Source organism: Nerophis lumbriciformis, linkage group LG31 (genome assembly GCF_033978685.3).
Source record: "Nerophis lumbriciformis linkage group LG31, RoL_Nlum_v2.1, whole genome shotgun sequence".
Taxonomy (NCBI): Eukaryota; Metazoa; Chordata; class Actinopteri; order Syngnathiformes; family Syngnathidae; genus Nerophis; species Nerophis lumbriciformis.
In genome coordinates, this window is record NC_084578.2 from 1,612,501 (window position 1) to 1,634,223 (window position 21,723).

Sequence of the window (21,723 nt, forward strand, 5' to 3'; positions counted from 1 at the left end):
GCAGAAAAAACTGCTCCTCGGAAGAAAAAAATGACAAAACTGCCTGTAACTCCCACTGGGAAGGTCGGAGAGACATGAAACAATTACCTCTATGTAGGTCTCACTTAGACCTACATTTCATAAACTGACAACCCCCAGCAAAAATCCACAGGAAGTTTGCTATTCCCCCTTCAAAACAAAATTTTTGTAAAAACCGGTCACCTTCCTTCAAAAACTATCTCCTCTGAGCACATTTGTCGTTTCGGCTTCAAACTAACACAGGAGAGAGATTGAACCCTTGTGTATAAAAGTATAGAACAGCTTTTTAATACCTGCTCCGGTTTTGATTTTATGACCCTTCAAAGACCCGCTGCGCTGCTGTTTTTTTAAGATGGCTGCTTAAAAGCAGGAAGCACCAACGTGCCCACACAATGCAGACAAGGTAGGTACACTAGACAAAAGTATTGGGACACTTGGGACTAAAACTTGACAAAAGTATTTGGACACTTAGGACTAGCACCTGCCAAATATGCGGGCCCGACCAATGCTGCTTGCAGCTTTAATTTTGATTATCTTTTTTATTTTTTAATGCACTGTAGCACTTTTGAGGTTGCTTGCTCAATGTAAAGTGCTTTTACAAATAAAATTCATCATTATAATTAAAGTCATCTTTTTGCATGATGTCATGGTTGTAGTGCCGTGTGTGTGTGTGTGTGTGTGTGTGTAGAATAGAATGGACTTTATTGTCATTATATTTGCATATAACGAGATTAAGAACTCCAATTTAAGGTGCGATAGTGGAAATAAATATGGAATAGAAATAAATCACACAAGTAGTAATAAAGATAAAAAAATAAGAACTGAAATAAACAGACCAATAAAAACAATAAGTAATCCTGTACAAAATACAAAACAATATACAAAAAACTGTACAATATACAGAACAAAAGAAGAGTACTGGAGTAATAAAGTGATGACAATCAGTGTCGGACGTATTGCACTCGAAGGGTAATATTTAGTGATGGGTCCGGCAACACCGATGCATCGGCGCATGCGTCGAGCTCATAGAGCAAAACCCTGTGTCGGTGCGCGTACCGCTTTTAGAAAGTCACGTGACCGATCATGAGCTGTTTTGGTCACGTGACCGATACGCCAACTGTGTCGCACTGACGCCTCCTCTGTGCCCTGTGAGCGGCTCTTTTCTACAGCCGGAGAAATAATAACTAAGAAGAGAAATCGTCTAAAATGTAATATGTCGGAAAAACTTTTTTTTTTTTTTTTAATAAAAATGTGTAAAAAAATTAAATTTAAAAAAATACCCAGTCCACAATCATCCACAACACGTTCTCTTAGATTTCCATGTTATGATACATGTTCACATTATTTATTGACTGTATCTAAAAAACATATTTTTATTTAAATGAAGATATGAAATAATCCTAAATGAAATACAATGACTTGGTTTATATTATTGTATATACTAGGGCAGGGGTCACCAACGCGGTGCCCGCGGTCACCAGGTAGCCCGTAAGGACCAGATCAGTCGCCCGCTGGCCTGTTCTAAAAATAGCTCAAAGAGCAGCACTTACCAGTGAGCTGCCTCTATTTTTTAAATTGTATTTATTTACTAGCAAGCTGGTCTCGCTTTGCTCGACATTTTTAATTCTAAAAGAGACAAAACTCAAATAGAATTTGAAAATCCAAGAAAATATTTTAAAGACTTGGTCTTCACTTGGAATAAGCGGTAGAAAATGGATGGACGGATGGGTCTTCACTTGTTTAAATAAATTCATTTATTTTTTACTTTGCTTCTTATTACTTTTAGAAATACAATTTTAGAGAAAAAATACAACCTTAAAAATGATTTTAGGATTTTTAAACAAATATACCTTTTTACCTTTTAAATTTCTTCCTCTTCTTTCCTGACAATTTAAATCAATGTTCAAGTAAAAAAATTGTTTTATTATTGTAAAGAATAATAAATATTTTAGCTTCTGGTTTTTCGACGAAGAATATTTGTGAAATATTTCTTCAAACTTACTATGATTAAAATTCAAAAAAATTATTCTGGCAAATCTAGAAAATCTGTAGAATCAAATTTAAATCTTATTTCAAAGTATTTTGAATTTCTTTTAAAATTTTTGTTCTGGAAAATCTAGAAGAAATACTGATTTGTCTTTGTTAGAAATATAGCTTGGTCCAATTTGTTAAATATTCTAACAAAGTGCAGATTGGATTTTAACCAATTTAAAACATGTCATCAAAATTCTAAAATGTATCTTAATCAGGAAAAATTACTAATGATGTTCCATAAATTCTTTTTTTAATTTTTTCAAAAAGATTCAAATTAGCTAGTTTTTCTCTTCTTTTTGTCGGTAGAATTTTGAATTTTAAAGAGTCGAAATTGAAGATAAACTATGTTTCAAAATTTTATTTTAATTTTTTTCGTGTTTTCTCCTTTTTTAAACCGTTCAATTAAGTGTTTTTTTCATCATTTATTCTCTACAAAAAACCTTCTGTAAAAGGAAAACGGAATGACAGACAGAAATACCCATTTTTTTATATATACAAAAATTTATTTATTTAGCTATTCTTGTTTAAATCACACTTACGTGTAACTTACAAATGACAATATATTTATTTATTTAAGTGTGTATCAAAGTGGTAGCCCTTCGCATTAATCAGTACCCAAGAAGTAGTTTTTGGTTTCAAAAAGGTTGGTGACCCCTGTACTAGGGCATCAAATCAGTGTCAGTTGAGTCGGTCCATAGGTTGCCTGTAGGGATTTTTAATGTCCAGCAGATGTCAGTATTTAGTGACACAGTATCGACACAGTATCAATACAGTTTTGCAATGTGTCGAAACGCTTCATGACGCCTCATCAACCCATCACTAGTAATATTGCACAGTAGGGTATTGGGGTAGGATATTGTATAGGGGTGAATAATCTATTATTCACCCCTATGTGTGTGTGTGTGTGTGTGTGTGTGTGCGTACCAGCTGTTCCTGGGTCTTCATCTGGTCCGCAGCCTGCCTGGCGAGCGCCGCCTTGGCCTCCTCGGCCTCCTGCCTCTCCTTCTCCAGACGCTGGGCCTCCTCCTTGGCCCGCTGCCTCTCCAGGTCCAGTTCCAGGGCCTTGCGGGTCTGCTCCTCCAGCTCTGGACATCATCAGCAGCAGTTACAGCCGGGGGGGGACCCCGGGGAGCCCCACAGGAAGAAGCCGTCCCACCTGTCTGCGCCCGCCGCGTCTGCTCCTCGATGCGCCGCAGTCGCTCCAGCAGCTCGTCCTTCTCGCGCTCCATCCGCTGCTTCTCCTTCTCAGCCTGCTCGCGCTTCGTCTTCTCCTTCTCCAGCTGAGCTCTGCAGCCACATGACAACATGCTTTTATTGTCAGAGTGCAGAGCAGGTAGGCAAGAACACGGACTGCTATTTCAAGTCAACTCAAGTGTTGTAAAACCACGCGTGTGGCGCCCCCTGGTGTCATGATGGCAGGTCTGCTGGTTCTTACTTTTCTTAGGTTGTTGTCTTTGGGAAAGTGTTCGTCAATCAGATTGAGGAATTTGAATTTTTTTTGAGGAATTTGTGTCCAATGTTCTTATTGACAAACACTTTCCCAAAGACAACACCCTAAGAAAAGTATTCAACAAGAACAACATTAAATTGAGCTACAGCTGCATGAACAATATACGACAAATCATCTCAAACCACAACAAAACAATTGCAAATGAGCCGTCAACCCCCAGTCAGAGCGACTCCAAAACCAACAAAGCATGTAACTGTCGAAAGAAACCTGATTGCCCCCTCAACGGGGGGTGCTTACAAACATCAGTTGTCTACCAATCTAAGGTAACACGCAAGGACATTAACACATCCGACACATATGTAGGATTAACCGAGGGAGAATTCAAAACCAGATGGAACAATCACAAGGCTTCTTTCAGGAACCAAAACCTGCGGAATACCACAGAACTCAGCAAACACATTTGGGACCTCAAAGACAATAATGTTGAATATTCAATAACATGGCAAATTCTTGCATCCAGCACACCTTACAATAGTGGTAATAAAAGATGCAACCTATGCTTGAAAGAGAAGCTGTTTATTATTTACCGTCCAGACCTGTCATCCCTCAACAAGCGCAGCGAAATTGTAACAGCATGCCGCCACAGACGGAAACACCTCCTAGGTAACACATGAGCCAATCACCACGCCCCTACGCCAGCCTGTACCCACCCACTCTGTGCCCTATATAAACCATGGTATGCGAATGCTCCCATTAAAATCTCCTGATGATTGAGGGTACCCCCCCTCATGAAACAGGCCTGTAGAGATGAAATAGTCTTGTGATTTTTTTCCCACACATACATATATTGCGCTCTACTACGGTATCGAGCACTATTTTTTGGATAACCTTATTAAGACATATATATATATAGTTACTTTACACGCAGACCAGGTGTTTGTATCCCAATGCGGCCCCTGGACACCCCTGATCTAGACCTTTGTTTTAGACTCACATGGGGTCCATTTCTTTCTCATCCTCCTTCAGATGTTTCTGCTCCTTCAATGGAGTCCAGATGTCTTTCAGTCAACTGATTGGACTTGATTAGGCCAGGGCACACACCTGTCACCTGGCAGCCAATTAAGAAGCATCTAGTCACCAGGAACTGCCCGAGGATCTCAGAGACAGGACTGTGGCAAGTATTGATGGGTTGATGAGGCGTCATGAAGCGTTTCGACACATTGCAAAACTGTATTGATACTGTGTCGATACTGTGTCACTAAATACTGACATCTGCTGGACATTAAAAATCCCTACAGGCAACCTATGGACCGACTCAACTGACACTGATTTGATGCCCTAGTACAGGGGTCACCAACCTTTTTGAAACCAAAAACTACTTCTTGGGTACTGATTAATGCGAAGGGCTACCAGTTTGATACACACTTAAATAAATAAATATATTGTCATTTGTAAGTTACACGTAAGTGTGATTTAAACAAGAATAGCTAAATAAATAAATGTATATATATAAAAAAAATGGGTATTTCTGTCTGTCATTCCGTCGTACATTTTTTTTCCCTTTTACGGAAGGTTTTTTCTAGAGAATAAATGATGAAAAAAACACTTAATTGAACGGTTTAAAAGAGGAGAAAACACGAAAAAATGTAAAATAAAATTTTGAAACATAGTTTATCTTCAATTTCGACTCTTTAAAATTCAAAATTCAACCGACAAAAAGAAGAGAAAAACTAGCTAATTTGAATCTTTTTGAAAAAAATAAAAAAAAGAATTTATGGAACATCATTAGTCATTTTTCCTGATTAAGATACATTTTAGAATTTTGATGACATGTTTTAAATTGGTTAAAATCCAATCTGCACTTTGTTAGAATATTTAACAAATTGGACCAAGCTATATTTCTAACAAAGACAAATCAGTATTTCTTCTAGATTTTCCAGAACAAAAATTTTAAAAGAAATTCAAAATACTTTGAAATAAGATTTAAATTTGATTCTACAGATTTTCTAGATTTGCCAGAATAATTTTTTTGAATTTTAATCATAGTAAATTTGAAGAAATATTTCACAAATATTCTTCGTCGAAAAACCAGAAGCTAAAATATTTATTATTCTTTACAATAAAAAAAATTTTTTTTACTTGAACATTGATTTAAATTGTCAGGAAAGAAGAGGAAGAAATTTAAAAGGTAAAAAGGTATATTTGTTTAAAAATCCTAAAATCATTTTTAAGGTTGTATTTTTTCTCTAAAATTGTATTTCTAAAAGTAATAAGAAGCAAAGTAAAAAAATAAATGAATTTATTTAAACAAGTGAAGACCCATCCATCCATCCATTTTCTACCGCTTATTCCAAGTGAAGACCAAGTCTTTAAATTATTTTCTTGGATTTTCAAATTCTATTTGAGTTTTGTCTCTTTTAGAATTAAAAATGTCGAGCAAAGCGAGACCAGCTTGCTAGTAAATAAATACAATTAAAAAAATAGAGGCAGCTCACTGGTAAGTGCTGCTCTTTGAGCTATTTTTAGAACAGGCGAGCGGGCGACTGATCTGGTCCTTACGGGCTACCTGGTGACCGCGGGCACCGCGTTGGTGACCCCTGCCCTAGTATATACAATAATATAAACCAAGTCATTTAGGATTATTTCATATCTTCATTTAAATAAAAATATATTTTTTATCTTTTTTAGATACAGTCAATAAATAATGTGAACATGTATCATAACATGGAAATCTAAGAGAACGTGTTGTGGATGATTGTGGACTGGGAATTGTTTTAATTTTATTTTTTTACACATTTTTATAAAAAAAAAAAAAAAAAATTTTCCGACGTATTACATTTTAGACGATTTCTCTTCTTAGTTATTATTTCTCCGGCTGTAGAAAAGAGCCGCTCACAGGGCACAGAGGAGGCGTCAGTGCGACACAGTTGGCGTATCGGTCACGTGACCAAAACAGCTCATGATCGGTCACGTGACTTTCTAAAAGCGGTACGCGCACCGACACAGGGTTTTGCTCTATGAGCTCGACGCATGCGCCGATGCATCGGTGTTGCCGGACCCATCACTAAAAAGAGGTTTGGGCCCAACCACACCACTTCCTAGACCTTTGTCACCAGAATATCCTTGGCGAGAGAAGTCAAGAAGAACCAAAGGTCACTGAGGCTGACCCCCAGAGATGGGAGAACCAAAGTCAACCATCACTGCAGACCTCTACCAGTCGGGGCTTTTTGGCAGAGTGGCCTGACGGAATCCTCTCCTCGGTGCAAGACCTGTGAACGTCCGCAGAGAGTTTGCCAAAAAGCCACATGAAGGACTCCTAGACTATGAGAAATAAGATTCTCTGGTCTGATGACAACTCTTTGGCGTGAACTCTAAGCAGCTGTAGGGCCAGGAAAACCTCAGACTGGCCCCAAGGTTCTCCTTCCGACAAGACAATGAACCTAAGCTCAGAGCTAAAATGGCCATTCTTGACTGGCCCAACCAGAGCCCTGACCTAAACGCAAATTGAGCATTTCTGGAGGGACCTGAAAATGTTAGTCCAAACTGACAGAAGTGGAGAAAACTTGTTGCATCTTTCCCAAGAAGACTCAAGAGGTGCAAAGTCTGAACTCTTTTGTGATATTTGACTTTTTCTTCTTCTTCTTGAACACACTTGCAAATATTTCTGTTTTCTGTCAAGACGATGCTGCGTGTGCACTCATGAGATATAATGTCTACTTTGTCATTAATATCTACTTTGTCATTAATATCTACTTTGTCATTGATATCTACTTTGTCATTTTACCAAACTGCTGCAATCACAATTTAAATGGTGTGAATACTTTCTGTAGTCAGTCCGTCAGTACCTTTAATTATATGGTTTTATTAATGCTAGAACACATTTAATAATGTCCATGTCTGACTGCAGGTCAATATTATTTTATATATATATATATATATATATATATATATATATATATATATATATATATATATATATATATATATATATATATATATATAAATAAAATATACATAAAAATATGTATGTATATAAAAAAAATATATATATATGTCTAGGCATCAAATTGTCTGTCGGGACAAATATAGGAAAGAGGAAAATTACAGAAAATAAAATAAAAATAAGAAAGAGAAGAATAATGGAAAAACAGAAATAAAAATAGGAGAGAAACATTTAAATTAAAATAGGAAAGTAGAGACATGTATATATATATATATATATATATATATATATATAAATAGGAAAGAGGGAAAATTACACACACACATATATATATACATATATATATATATGTATATATATATATATATATATGTATATATGTGTGTATGTATGTATATACATATATATATATATATATGTCTCTACTTTCCTATTTTAATTTAAATGTTTCTCTCTTATTTTTCTTTCTGTTTTTCCATTATTCTTCTCTTTCTTATTTTTATTTATATGCTTTTCAAATTGTTTCCTCTTTTTATGTTCATGCATATGCTTTTCTAACATTTTCATCTTTCTTTTTATATATATAAATGTTTTTCTGTTATTGTTGCTCTTTATTTTTCTTTATTTTTTCTTCTTATTTTTCTTTGTTTTTTTTAATGATTTTTTTTTTCCTATGCCTGTCTGTTTGTTTTTCCTCTTTCTTGTTTTATTTCTATAGTTTTCTATTTTTTCCTTTTTCTGGATTTTATTTATATGCTTTATTTTTTTCCTCTTTTTCATGTTTATTAATATATATATATATATATATATATATATATATATATATATATATATATATATATATTTCTGGATTTTATTTATATGCTTTATTTTTTTCTCTTTTTCATGTTTATTAATATATATATATATATATATATATATATATATATATACATATATATATATATAGAAATAAAACAAGAAAGAGGAAAAACAAACAGACAGGCATAGGAAAAAAAAAATCATTAAAAAAACAAAGTTTTATTTCTATAGTTTTCTATTTTTTCCTTTTTCTGGATTTTATTTATATGCTTTATTTTTTTCTCTTTTTCATGTTTATTAATATATATATATATATATATATATATATATATATATATATATATATATATATATATATATATATATATATATATATATATATATTAATAAACATGAAAAAGAGAAAAAAATAAAGCATATATATATGTTTATTAATATATATATATATATATATATATATATATTAATAAACATGAAAAAGAGAAAAAAATAAAGCATATAAATAAAATCCAGAAAAAGGAAAAATAGAAAACTATAGAAATAAAACAAGAGGAAAAACAAACAGACAGGCATAGGGGAAAAAAATCATTAAAAAAAACAAAGAAAAATAAGAAGAAAAAATAAAGAAAAATAAAGAGCAACAATAACAGAAAAACATTTATATATATAAAAAGAAAGATGAAAATGTTAGAAAAGTATATGCATGAACATAAAAAGAGGAAACAATTTGAAAAGCATATAAATAAAAATAAGAAAGAGAAAAAATTATAGAAAAACAGAAATAAAATTAAGAAAGAATAATAAAAAAAAAAGAAAGTAGAAAAAATAGAAAAGCATATAAATAAAAACAAGGGAGAGGAACAAAGAGAAAAGCGTATCAACAAAAACATGAAAGAGAAAAACAAGCAGAAATCCAAAAGAAAGAGGTAAAAAAAAAGTATAAAAGAGAAGAAGATGAAAGAGAGAAAGAGACCTCTCCATCTGCTTGTGATGTTTCTCTTCTCTGGCCTGAGCTTTCATCTGCTGCACCTCGATGGTGTCGGGCTTCCTCCTCCTCATGTACAGCTCGTGGTTGCCCATGCACAGCGCCAGGATGCGCTTGTTGATGCGCAGGCGCGGTGCGTAGAACACAAAGTCCTGCAAACACCTGCGTTACACCACCCGCGCTACACCACACACCACCTCTGCCACTTACGGGAGACTTCTTGTCGATGGGCTTGATGACAAACTTCTTGTCGTTGAAGGAGATGTTGCGGATCTCGCTCCACGGGAAGCCGATCTTTGGCGATAGCCTGCGGGGGTCCAAATGGAGACGTTTTGAAAAATTGTGCTTTGTGCTAAATTTAAATTATGCAAGCAAGTAATTTATTGCAATTATTTAAAAAAAAAAAATTAAGAAAAAACATTTGAAAAACACATGACATTAATAAACACAGATTAATCACAAAATGATGGTTATATAAAAGGCAGAATATTGTAATTATGCAAGCAATCAATTTATTGCAATTAATCCAAAAAAAATTAGGGATTAAAAATTAAAAAAAAATCAGGCAATTATAGTTGTTTAGTACAATTAATTAAAAAAAAGTGTAATTTCAAAAAAAATTATGAAATTAATATTTTGTGTTTATCGCATTAATAAACACTGATTAATCACAAAATGATGTTATATAAAAGGCAGAACATTTACAGTAAATTATGCAAGCAGGTTATTCACTGCAATTAATCCAAAAAAGTGTGATTTAAAAAAAATGTAAACAGTGATCGCATTAATCATGGATGAACACAGATTCAAAAAAAAATTATGAACAAATGTTTTGAAAAATTCACCGCATTAAAGATGAATCAGGCCATTATGGTTATAAGAAAGGCGGCAAATTGAAATTATGCAAGAAAGTTATTTACTGCAATTAATCCAGAAAGTGTGAGTTAAAAAACAAAAAAGTAAACTGTGATCGCATCACGACTGTATGTTCCTTTTTGACTGCACTTAAATGTATAATAGACTGTATTTATATTATTCACATGTGAATAATGCTGTATAATAGACTGTATTTATATTATTCACATGTGAATAATGCTGTATAATAAACTGTATTTATAATATTCACATGTAAAAAAATACTTAAGTGTTTATTGTCTATTGTGAGCGAACTGTGGTGCTGAATTTCCCCCAGGGATCAATAAAGTACTTTCTATTCTATTCTATTCTATTCATTAATCATGGATGTAAACACAGATTAATCACACAATTATGGTTATCTGAAAGGCGGTAAATTAAAATTAATTTTACTGCAATTAATCCAAAAAAAAGTGTGATAATACATTTAAAACATGCATGTTTTGACGGGACTATTTTCTTATTATTGTGTCAATGAGTACTAACAGTACTCTTTACCACCAGCAGAGGGCGCCGTCGTCACATCAATGCAATCCTAGAAGTTGTGCGAAAGTTGAATATACAGGTAAAAGCCAGTAAATTAGAATATTTTGAAAAACCTGATTTATTTCAGTAATTGCATTCAAAAGGTGTAACTTGTACATTATATTTATTCATTGCACACAGACTGATGCATTCAAATGTTTATTTCATTTAATTTTGATGATTTGAAGTGGCAACAAATGAAAATCCAAAATTCCGTGTGTCACAAAATTAGAATATTACTTAAGGCTAATACAAAAAAGGGATTTTTAGAAATGTTGGCCAACTGAAAAGTATGAAAATGAAAAATATGAGCATGTACAATACTCAATACTTGGTTGGAGCTCCTTTTGCCTCAATTACTGCGTTAATGCGGCGTGGCATGGAGTCGATGAGTTTCTGGCACTGCTCAGGTGTTATGAGAGCCCAGGTTGCTCTGATAGTGGCCTTCAACTCTTCTGCGTTTTTGGGTCTGGCATTCTGCATCTTCCTTTTCACAATACCCCACAGATTTTCTATGGGGCTAAGGTCAGGGGAGTTGGCGGGCCAATTTAGAACAGAAATACCATCGTCCGTAAACCAAGCACGGGTAGATTTTGCGCTGTGTGCAGGCGCCAAGTCCTGTTGGAACTTGAAATCTCCATCTCCATAGAGCAGGTCAGCAGCAGGAAGCATGAAGTGCTCTAAAACTTGCTGGTAGACGGCTGTGTTGACCCTGGATCTCAGGAAACAGAGTGGACCGACACCAGCAGATGACATGGCACCCCAAACCATCACTGATGGTGGAAACTTTACACTAGACTTCAGGCAACGTGGATCCTGTGCCTCTCCTGTCTTCCTCCAGACTCTGGGACCTCGATTTCCAAAGGAAATGCAAAATTTGCTTTCGTCAGAAAACATGACTTTGGACCACTCAGCAGCAGTCCAGCTCTTTTTTTCCTTAGCCCAGGTGAGACGCTTTTCGCGCTGTTTCTTGGTCAACAGTGGCTTGACACGAGGTATGCGGCAGTTGAAACCCATGTCTTTCAAGCGTCTCTTGGTGGTGGATCTTGAAGCACTGACTCCAGCAGCTGTCCACTCCTTCTGAATCTCCCCCACATTTTTGAATGGGTTTTTTTTCACAATCTTGACCAGGGTGCGGTGATCCCTATCGCTTGTACACTTTTTCTGACCACAGTTTTTCCTTCCCTTTGCCTCTCCATTAATGTGTTTGGACACAGAGCTCTGAGACCAGCCAGCCTCTTCAGTAATAACCTTTTGTGTCTTTCCCTCCTTGTGCAATGTGTCGATGGTTGCCTTTTGGACAGCTGTCAAATCTGAAGTCTTCCCCATGTTTGTGTAGGCTTCAGAACTGGACTGAGAGACCATTTAAAGCCCTTTGCAGGTGTTTTGAGTTAATCAGCTGATTAGTTTGTGGCACCAGGTGTCTTCAAAATTTAACCCTTACACAATATTCTAATTTTGTGACACACGGAATTTTGGATTTTCATTTGTTGCCACTTCAAATCATCAAAATTAAATGAAATAAACATTTGAATGCATCAGTCTGTGTGCAATGAATAAATATAATGTACAAGTTACACCTTTTGAATGCAATTACTGAAATAAATCAAGTTTTTCAAAATATTCTAATTTACTGGCTTTTACCTGTAGTTGATGTAAATCAATTACCGTATTTTTCGGACTATAAGTCGCAGTTTTTTTCATAGTTTGGCTGGGCTCCAGTGCGATTTATATATGTTTTTTTCCTTCTTTATTATGCATTTTCGGCAGGTGCGACTTATACTCCGGTGCAACTTATACTCTGAAAAATACGGTACTTGTCTTCGTGCTCGTAGATGTTGAGACCCAGGGCGTCCACACCCAGCCACAGCTCCGTGCCCTTCTTGTTCTTGATCTCAAAGTAGTTGACGCCGTACATCTCCAAGTCCTGAGCGATCTTCAGGTACTCCATGATGGCGTCTTCCCTGCGCACACAAATAGTTTATAGGGGTGCTCATTCTTTAACGGCCCGCGGTACGGTCTAAAAATAATATTTAAAAAAACATAAGAAGTGAAATAAAAGATCAAACAGGTGAAATGTACGAAGAGAAAGATACAGAGCTGCCATGCAGCCTGTTTTTTTTTTTTTAAACTGTCAATACTCGTAAAATAATAATGAATCAAAATAGATGTTATGAATAATTGACATATTTATGGCTTCACATAAATAATTTAATTTTGAAATATTTTTAGGAGAAAATATTGCATATTTTGTGTGTTTGCATAAAAAAAGCTAATATAAAAAATGCATAAAACAAACAAAAATAATAAAAACATAATTGACGGACAGATAGATCTGAAGCTGATCTAAAGTGAAAGTACAAAAAAAAATTAAACATTTAAAGTCATTTTTTTTAACACTTATGAGTGGTATCCCCAAGATTTTAGTGGAATTTATTTTACATTGTTCAAAAATAATAATGATTAAAAGTCAACGTAATTAATTATTGACCTATTTAAGGCTCCAATGACTTCACATCAAATATTACACTGACATATTTTTTGGGGGGAAAATAGTTTTAATTTAATTTTTGTGTTTTATTCCATAAAAAACAGGGTTTGAACAAAAATGGCATAAAACATAAAAAATATATTGCAGATTTTGTGTGTTTACCATAAAAAAAGCAAAGATAAAAATTGCATACAACAAACAAAAAACAAACAAAAATAATAAAAACATAATTGATGGACAGATACATCTGAAATTGATCTAAAGTTAAAGTACAAAAAAATTTAAACATTTAAAGTGAATTTTTTAACACTTATGAGTGGTATCCCCAAGATTTTAGTGGAATTTATTTTACATTGTTCAAAAATAATAATGATTAAAAGTCAATGTAATTAATTATTGACCTATTTAAGGCTCCAATGACTTCACATCAAATATTACACTGACATATTTTTGGGGGGGGAAATAGTTTTAATTTAATTTTTGTGTTTTATTCCATAAAAAACAGGGTTTGAACAAAAATGGCATAAAACATAAAAAATATATTGCAGATTTTGTGTGTTTACCATAAAAAAGCAAAGATAAAAATTGCATAAAACAAACAAAAATAATAAAAACATAATTGACGGACAGATAGATCTGAAGCTGATCTAAAGTGAAAGTACAAAAAAAAATTAAACATTTATGGTCTATTTTTTAACACTTATGAGTGGGATCCCCAAGATTTTAGTGGAATTTATTTGACATTGTTCAAAAATAATAATGATTAAAAGTCAATGTAATTAATTATTGACCTATTTAAGGCTCCAATGACTTCACATCAAATATTACACTGACATATTTTTTGGGGGGGAAATAGTTTTAATTAAATTTTTGTGTTTTATTCCATAAAAAACAGGGTTTGAACAAAAATGGCATAAAACATAAAAAATATATTGCAGATTTTGTGTGTTTACCATAAAAAAAGCAAAGATAAAAATTGCATACAACAAACAAAAAACAAACAAAAATAATAAAAACATAATTGATGGACAGATACATCTGAAATTGATCTAAAGTTAAAGTACAAAAAAATTTAAACATTTAAAGTGAATTTTTTAACACTTATGAGTGGTATCCCCAAGATTTTAGTGGAATTTATTTTACATTGTTCAAAAATAATAATGATTAAAAGTCAATGTAATTAATTATTGACCTATTTAAGGCTCCAATGACTTCACATCAAATATTACACTGACATATTTTTTGGGGGGGAAATAGTTTTAATTTAATTTTTGTGTTTTAGTCCATAAAAAACAAGGTTTGAATAAAAATGGCATAAAACATAAAAAATATATTGCAGATTTTGTGTGTTTACCATAAAAAAAGCAAAGATAAAAATTGCATACAACAAACAAAAAACAAACAAAAATAATAAAAACATAATTGATGGACAGATACATCTGAAATTGATCTAAAGTGAAAGTACAAAAAAAAAAAAACATTTATGGTCAATTTTTTAACACTTATGAGTGGTATCCCCAAGATTTTAGTGGAATTTATTTTACATTGTTCAAAAATAATAATGATTAAAAGTCAATGTAATTAATTATTGACCTATTTAAGGCTCCAATGACTTCACATCAAATATTACACTGACATATTTTTTGGGGGGAAAATAGTTTTAATTTAATTTTTGTGTTTTATTCCATAAAAAACAGGGTTTGAACAAAAATGGCATAAAACATAAAAAAATATATTGCAGATTTTGTGTGTTTACCATAAAAAAAGCAAAGATAAAAATTGCATACAACAAACAAAAAACAAACAAAAATAATAAAAACATAATTGATGGACAGATACATCTGAAATTGATCTAAAGTTAAAGTACAAAAAAATTTAAACATTTAAAGTGAATTTTTTAACACTTATGAGTGGTATCCCCAAGATTTTAGTGGAATTTATTTTACATTGTTCAAAAATAATAATGATTAAAAGTCAATGTAATTAATTATTGACCTATTTAAGGCTCCAATGACTTCACATCAAATATTACACTGACATATTTTTGGGGGGGAAAATAGTTTTAATTTAATTTTTGTGTTTTATTCCATAAAAAACAGGGTTTGAACAAAAATGGCATAAAACATAAAAAAATATATTGCAGATTTTGTGTGTTTACCATAAAAAAGCAAAGATAAAAATTGCATAAAACAAACAAAAATAATAAAAACATAATTGACGGACAGATAGATCTGAAGCTGATCTAAAGTGAAAGTACAAAAAAAAATTAAACATTTATGGTCTATTTTTTAACACTTATGAGTGGTATCCCCAAGATTTTAGTGGAATTTATTTTACATTGTTCAAAAATAATAATGATTAAAAGTCAATGTAATTAATTATTGACCTATTTAAGGCTCCAATGACTTCACATCAAATATTACACTGACATATTTTTTGGGGGGGAAAATAGTTTTAATTTAATTTTTGTGTTTTATTCCATAAAAAACAGGGTTTGAACAAAAATGGCATAAAACATAAAAAATATATTGCAGATTTTGTGTGTTTACCATAAAAAAGCAAAGATAAAAATTGCATACAACAAACAAAAAACAAACAAAAATAATAAAAACATAATTGATGGACAGATACATCTGAAATTGATCTAAAGTGAAAGTACAAAAACAATTAAACATTTATGGTCAATTTTTTAACACTTATGAGTGGTATCCCCAAGATTTTAGTGGAATTTATTTTACATTGTTCAAAAATAATAATGATTAAAAGTCAATGCAATTAATTATTGACCTATTTAAGGCTCCAATGACTTCACATCAAATATTACACTGACATATTTTTTGGGGGGGAAAATAGTTTTAATTTAATTTTTGTGTTTTATTCCATAAAAAACAGGGTTTGAACAAATATGGCATAAAACATAAAAAATATATTGCAGATTTTGTGTGTTTACCATAAAAAAACTAAGGTAAAAATTGCATACAACAAACAAAAAGCAAACAAAAATAATAAAAACATAATTGATGGACAGATACATCTGAAATTGATCTAAAGTGAAAGTACAAAAACAATTAAACATTTATGGTCTATTTTTTAACACTTATGAGTGGTATCCTCAAGATTTTAGTAGAATTTATTTTACATTGTTCAAAAATAATAATGATTAAAAGTCAATGTAATTCATTATTGACCTATTTAAGGCTCCAATGACTTCACATCAAATATTACACTCACATATTTTTTGGGGGGAAAATAGTTTTAATTTAATTTTTGTGTTTTAGTCCATAAAAAACAGGGTTTGAACAAAAATGGCATAAAACATAAAAAAATATATTGCAGATTTTGTGTGTTTACCATAAAAAAGCAAAGATAAAAATTGCATACAACAAACAAAAAACAAACAAAAATAATAAAAACATAATTGATGGACAGATACATCTGAAGTTGATCTAAAGTGAAAGTACAAAAACAATTAAACATTTATGGTCAATTTTTTAACACTTATGAGGGATCCAAAAGATTTTAGTGGAATTTATTTTTACATTGTTCAAAAATAATAATGATTAAAAGTCAATGTAATTAATTATTGACCTATTTAAGGCTCTAATAACTTCACATCAAATATTTTTTGGGGGAAAATAGTATTTTTTTTTGTGTGTTTTAGTCCATAAAAAACAGGGTTTGAACCAAAATGGCATAAAACATAAAAAAACAACTTCACTGTATATTGACAGACCTGAAACTTGATTGAAAGATTCCAGCATTGAATGAAAAAATAAAACTAATAATATATGACTTATTAAAAAAAAAAGAATGTTTGAGACACTTCCAGGTCCCTGAGACCAAACTTGAGGGGATAAAAGTAAATAAATACAGGTATATATAGACTTAAACATACGTATGTATATATATATTACATTAACATAATGCATATATATAATTAATAATTAATATAATTGTATGTTTCGAGTATGTGAAAGTGTGACTCCTACATTGTTTACTTCCATGATGACTTCCTTAAAGTTTTGTCATCAATCAGAAATATCAAGCAGCTAAAATGCGCCAAACATGAATAAGTGTGGAGAGTGTTTTGCATTTTCCCATCATGCATTGCAGGGATTTAAATGGATGTATTTAATTGTTTGATGGTGAATGGAGGTTTTTACAATATCCACAAAGTACAGTGAGCATGTGTTTTTTTTTTTTTTTTGCAACATGACTAGGGAAGGTTGTTTGCATTGAGTCATATAAATAAATGCTGCGCATAGCTTCATTCAAGATATGATTGAATGTTATTGACCTGAAAAACTTGTGTTGTACACACACACACACACACACACACACAAACACACACACACACTATCTCACCTGAGCATGCTGCGGTGTTCCTCATGCCAGGTGTGTATTCTGTCCTCCCACTGCTCCTTTGTCAGCTTGTGTTGTTCCAGAACTCTACAGCACAAACACAAATCTCGTGTCATCAGCACTAAAACAAGTCATTGTGCGACGCAAACACAATATATCCATTTTATCGCAGGAGCTTCCGTAGCTTCAGCCCTCTCCCCTTACTTCCCTAGCAGAGATTCACACGCCCAGAAAAACATGGATAATGCTAACGCTAAAGCTAGCGAGATGTTTGTTCCAAAGAAAAGAAAAGAGTGACTTGGTCTCAGAAAGAGGAAAATTACAGAAAAGAAAAGAAAAATAAGAAAGAACAGAATAACAGAAAAACAGAATTTTTTTTAAAAAAGCATAAAAATAAAAATAAAGAGGAACAATAATAGAAATGCATATAAATAAAAATAAGAAAGAGAAAAGTCATAGAAAAATGTTTAAATAAAGCTAAGAAAGAAAAAACATAGAACAACAAAACATTGAAATACAAAATAAGAAAGAGGAAAAAATAGAAAAGCACAGAAATCAAAAAAAAAAAAAAAAACTTAATAGAAAAGCATATATATAAAATCAAGAAAAAGGAAAAATAGAAAAGCAAATAAATAACGAGAAAGAGGAATAATAATTTAAAAACAGAAATAATATATATATATATATATATATATATATATATATATATATATATATATATATATATATATATATATATAAACCAGTCAGATATATTGGGACAAAAAGTTGCAATGTTGGGAGAAAAAGTCGTCAAACAAGATTTTTTCGGAATATTCTGAGAAAAATTTTTTTTTTACAAAACAAAATTATGAAATTCTACAAGTTTAAAGTAAATTTGTTATCCATCCATCCATTTCCTACCGCTTATTCCCTTTGGGGTCGCGGGGGGCGCTGGAGCCTATTTCAGCTACAATCGGGCGGAAGGCGGGGTACACCCTGGACAAGTCGCCACCTCATCGCAGGGCCAACACAGATAGACAGACAACATTCACACTCACATCCACACACTAGGGCCAATTTAGTGTTGCCAAAAAAAAGAAAAAACATTTTTTTTTAAATAATTGAGTTATATTGTGAGAAAAAGTAGTCATACAAACATTTGTGGGAATATTGAGAATTATGTAATTTAACAAAATTAAAGTGAAATATATTAGGAAAAATAAATCTTTTTTTTTTTTAGAAAAAAGTTTTAAAACAATTTTTTTTAAAGAATGAAGAATCCATACGAGTAAAAACGCTATAGACGGCCAGAAGACGGAACGACATTTGTATTTCCTGTAGAAATGTCGTTTGGAAATGAGCAAACTCTTCCAAAAAACGGCGCCATAACGAAAACGGTAACACACCTTTTTTTTGTTGTTGTTGAAAACCATTTGTGTTATGCGAAGAAAAATCCATAAATGAGCCGCACCGTTTTATAAGCCGCAGGGTTCAAAGTGTAGGGAAAAAAGTAGCAGCTTATAGTTTGTATTCATTGGTTTCTTTCACAAGTAGAGGGAGACAAAAGGGAGGACTAGTGAGCAGAGAGGGAGCGCACCTTTGCGGCAGCAGGCGGTCTGCAGCCAGGTAACCGAGCTTGTGGAGGTCTTTGTTGTGGTCTCCATACTTGGACTGCACGGCGTAGGAGGCCAGGAGCACGGCGGTCTCAGGGGGGCAGTAGTTCTCGTCGTTCAGTATGGCTTCCTTCACCTGCGGACGCGCACACACACACACACACACACACACACACACACACACACACACACACACACACACACACACACACACACACACACACACACACACACATTTACGCGCCGCCACCTTCTCCGGGCGATGTGGCGTGGCACCTGCAGGAAGAAGAGCCTCTGCGTAACCTCCTGGATGAGTTCCTCCGAGACGTCCTCCGGAAAGAACTTGGCCCTGAACTTGAACTGCAGAGGGTTCTCCTTCTTCACGTCCTGCTGCGTCACCTGGACAGACCCACGCCACAGGTGAGGTCCCGCCCCCAAGGTGGGACGGACCCAGGCGGACCTCACCTTCTTGTTGAGCTTCAGCCACGTCACGTAGCCTTTGCTGTCCGTGTACTGCAGGCCGAAGAACCACACCTCCCTCAGGCCCACCGTCTTCACCACCTGCAGGGACACAAAGGTGTGTCAATATTGAAAAAATATATTTGAAGAAAAAAGTATGCCGTTTTACATAATCAAAGTCAAATACTAAAAAAAACGGTATTTAAAAAAAATGGCTTTAATATTGTGAGAAAAATTGCTATACAATAATTTTTAGCAATATTGAGAAAAAATAAATACATTTACAAGACAAAATTATGTAATTTAACAAGATTAAAGTCAAATATATTATGAAAAAAAATACATTCTTTATTATTATTTTTTTTAGAAAAAAGTTTTCATTTTAAGAAAAAAGTACGCCATTTTAATGAAAGTCGAATACTAAAAAAAAGTTATCAAATTTTTTTTTAAATATTGTGATGAAAAGTTGTCATATAATATTTTTGGAGAATACTGAGGATTGTTTTGATAAATGTACAAGACAAAAGTAAGTAATTTAACAAGATGAAAGTCAAATATATTATAAAAAAATATGTATATATATTTTTTTTTTTAAGAAAAAAGTTTTCATTTAAAAAAAAAAGTATGCCATTTTTTACATGAAAGTCAAATACTAAAAAAAAAGTTATGTAATTTTTTTTTTAATATTGTGACAAAAAGTTGCCATACAATATTTTTGGGGAATATTGAGAAAAAAAATGTACAAGACAAAAGTACATAATTTAACAAGATTAAAGTCAAAAAAATATATTGTGAAAAAAAAAAAAAAAATTTTTTTTTTTTTTTTTAAAGAAAAAAGTTTTCATTTTAAGAAAAAAGTACGCCATTTTAATAAAAGTCGAATACTAAAAAAAAGTTATCACATTTTTTTTTAAATATTGTGACAAAAAGTTGTCATATAATATTTTTGGAGAATACTGAGAATTGTTTTGATAAATGTACAAGACAAAAGTAAGTAATTTAACAAGATGAAAGTCAAATATATTATAAAAAAATATGTATATATATATATTTTTTTAAGAAAAAAGTTTTCATTTAAAAAAAAAAGTATGCCATTTTTTACATGAAAGTCAAATACTAAAAAAAAGTGATGTCATTTTTTTTAAAATATTGTGACAAAAAGTTGCCATACAATATTTTTGGGGAATATTGAGAAAAAAAATGTACAAGACAAAAGTACGTAATTTAACAAGATTAAAGTAAAAAATATATATTGTGGGAAAAAAATTTTTTTTTATTTTTTTTTTTATTTTTTTAGAAAAAAGTTTTCATTTTAAGAAATAAGTACGCCATTTGACATGGAAGTCAAATACTAAAAAAAAGTTATTTAATTATTTTTTTTAATATTGTGACAAAAATTTGCCATACAATATTTTTGGGGAATATTGAGAAAAAAAATGTACAAGACAAAAGTACATAATTTAACAAGATTAAAGTAAAAAAAAAATATTGTGAAAAAAAAAAAAAAAAAAATTCTTTTTTTTTTTAGAAAAAAGTTTTCATTTTAAGAAATAAGTACGCCATTTGACATGGAAGTCAAATACTAAAAAAAAGTTATTTAATTTTTTTTTTTTAATATTGTGACAAAAATTTGCCATACAATATTTTTGGGAAATATTGAGAAAAAAAATGTACAAGACAAAAGTACGTAATTTAACAAGATTAAAGTCAAAAAAATATATTGTGAAAAAAAAAAACAATTTTTTTTTTTTTTTTTAGAAAAAAGTTTTCATTTTAAGAAATAAGTACGCCATTTGACATGGAAGTCAAATACTAAAAAAAAATTATTTAATTTTTTTTTTTAATATTGTGACAAAAAGTTGCCATACAATATTTTTGGGGAATATTGAGAAAAAAAATGTACAAGACAAAAGTACGTAATTTAACAAGATTAAAGTCAAAAAAATATATTGTGAAAAAAAACAAAAATATTTTTTTTTTTTTTTTTTTTTTTAGAAAAAAGTTTTCATTTTAAGAAATAAGTACGCCATTTGACATGGAAGTCAAATACTAAAAAAAAGTTATTTAATTTTTTTTTTTAATATTGTGACAAAAATTTGTTATACAATATTTTTGGGGAATATTGAGAAAAAAAATGTACAAGAC

At 31.8% G+C, this 21,723-nt stretch overlaps 1 protein-coding gene across 3 annotated transcripts in view; it reads right to left on the reverse strand.

Moving 5' to 3' along the window:
• LOC133574081 (radixin-like) overlaps positions 1-21,723 on the reverse strand; it is a 61,462-nt gene that overhangs the window by 3,922 nt on the left and 35,817 nt on the right. For 2 of the 3 annotated variants that reach the window (XM_061926118.2, XM_061926119.2), the window contains exons 4-12: positions 19,585-19,680; positions 19,396-19,518; positions 19,104-19,255; positions 17,528-17,611; positions 12,489-12,635; positions 9,442-9,538; positions 9,220-9,383; positions 3,209-3,339; positions 2,977-3,137 (exon numbers count right to left, since the gene is read on the reverse strand). In XM_061926118.2, coding sequence (XP_061782102.1) covers positions 2,977-3,137; positions 3,209-3,339; positions 9,220-9,383; positions 9,442-9,538; positions 12,489-12,635; positions 17,528-17,611; positions 19,104-19,255; positions 19,396-19,518; positions 19,585-19,680 — 1,155 coding nt within the window. Of the gene's footprint in view, positions 1-2,976; positions 3,138-3,208; positions 3,340-4,496; positions 4,663-9,219; positions 9,384-9,441; positions 9,539-12,488; positions 12,636-17,527; positions 17,612-19,103; positions 19,256-19,395; positions 19,519-19,584; positions 19,681-21,723 lie in introns of those variants that run through there. The other variant, XM_061926120.2, reaches the window with a different exon arrangement.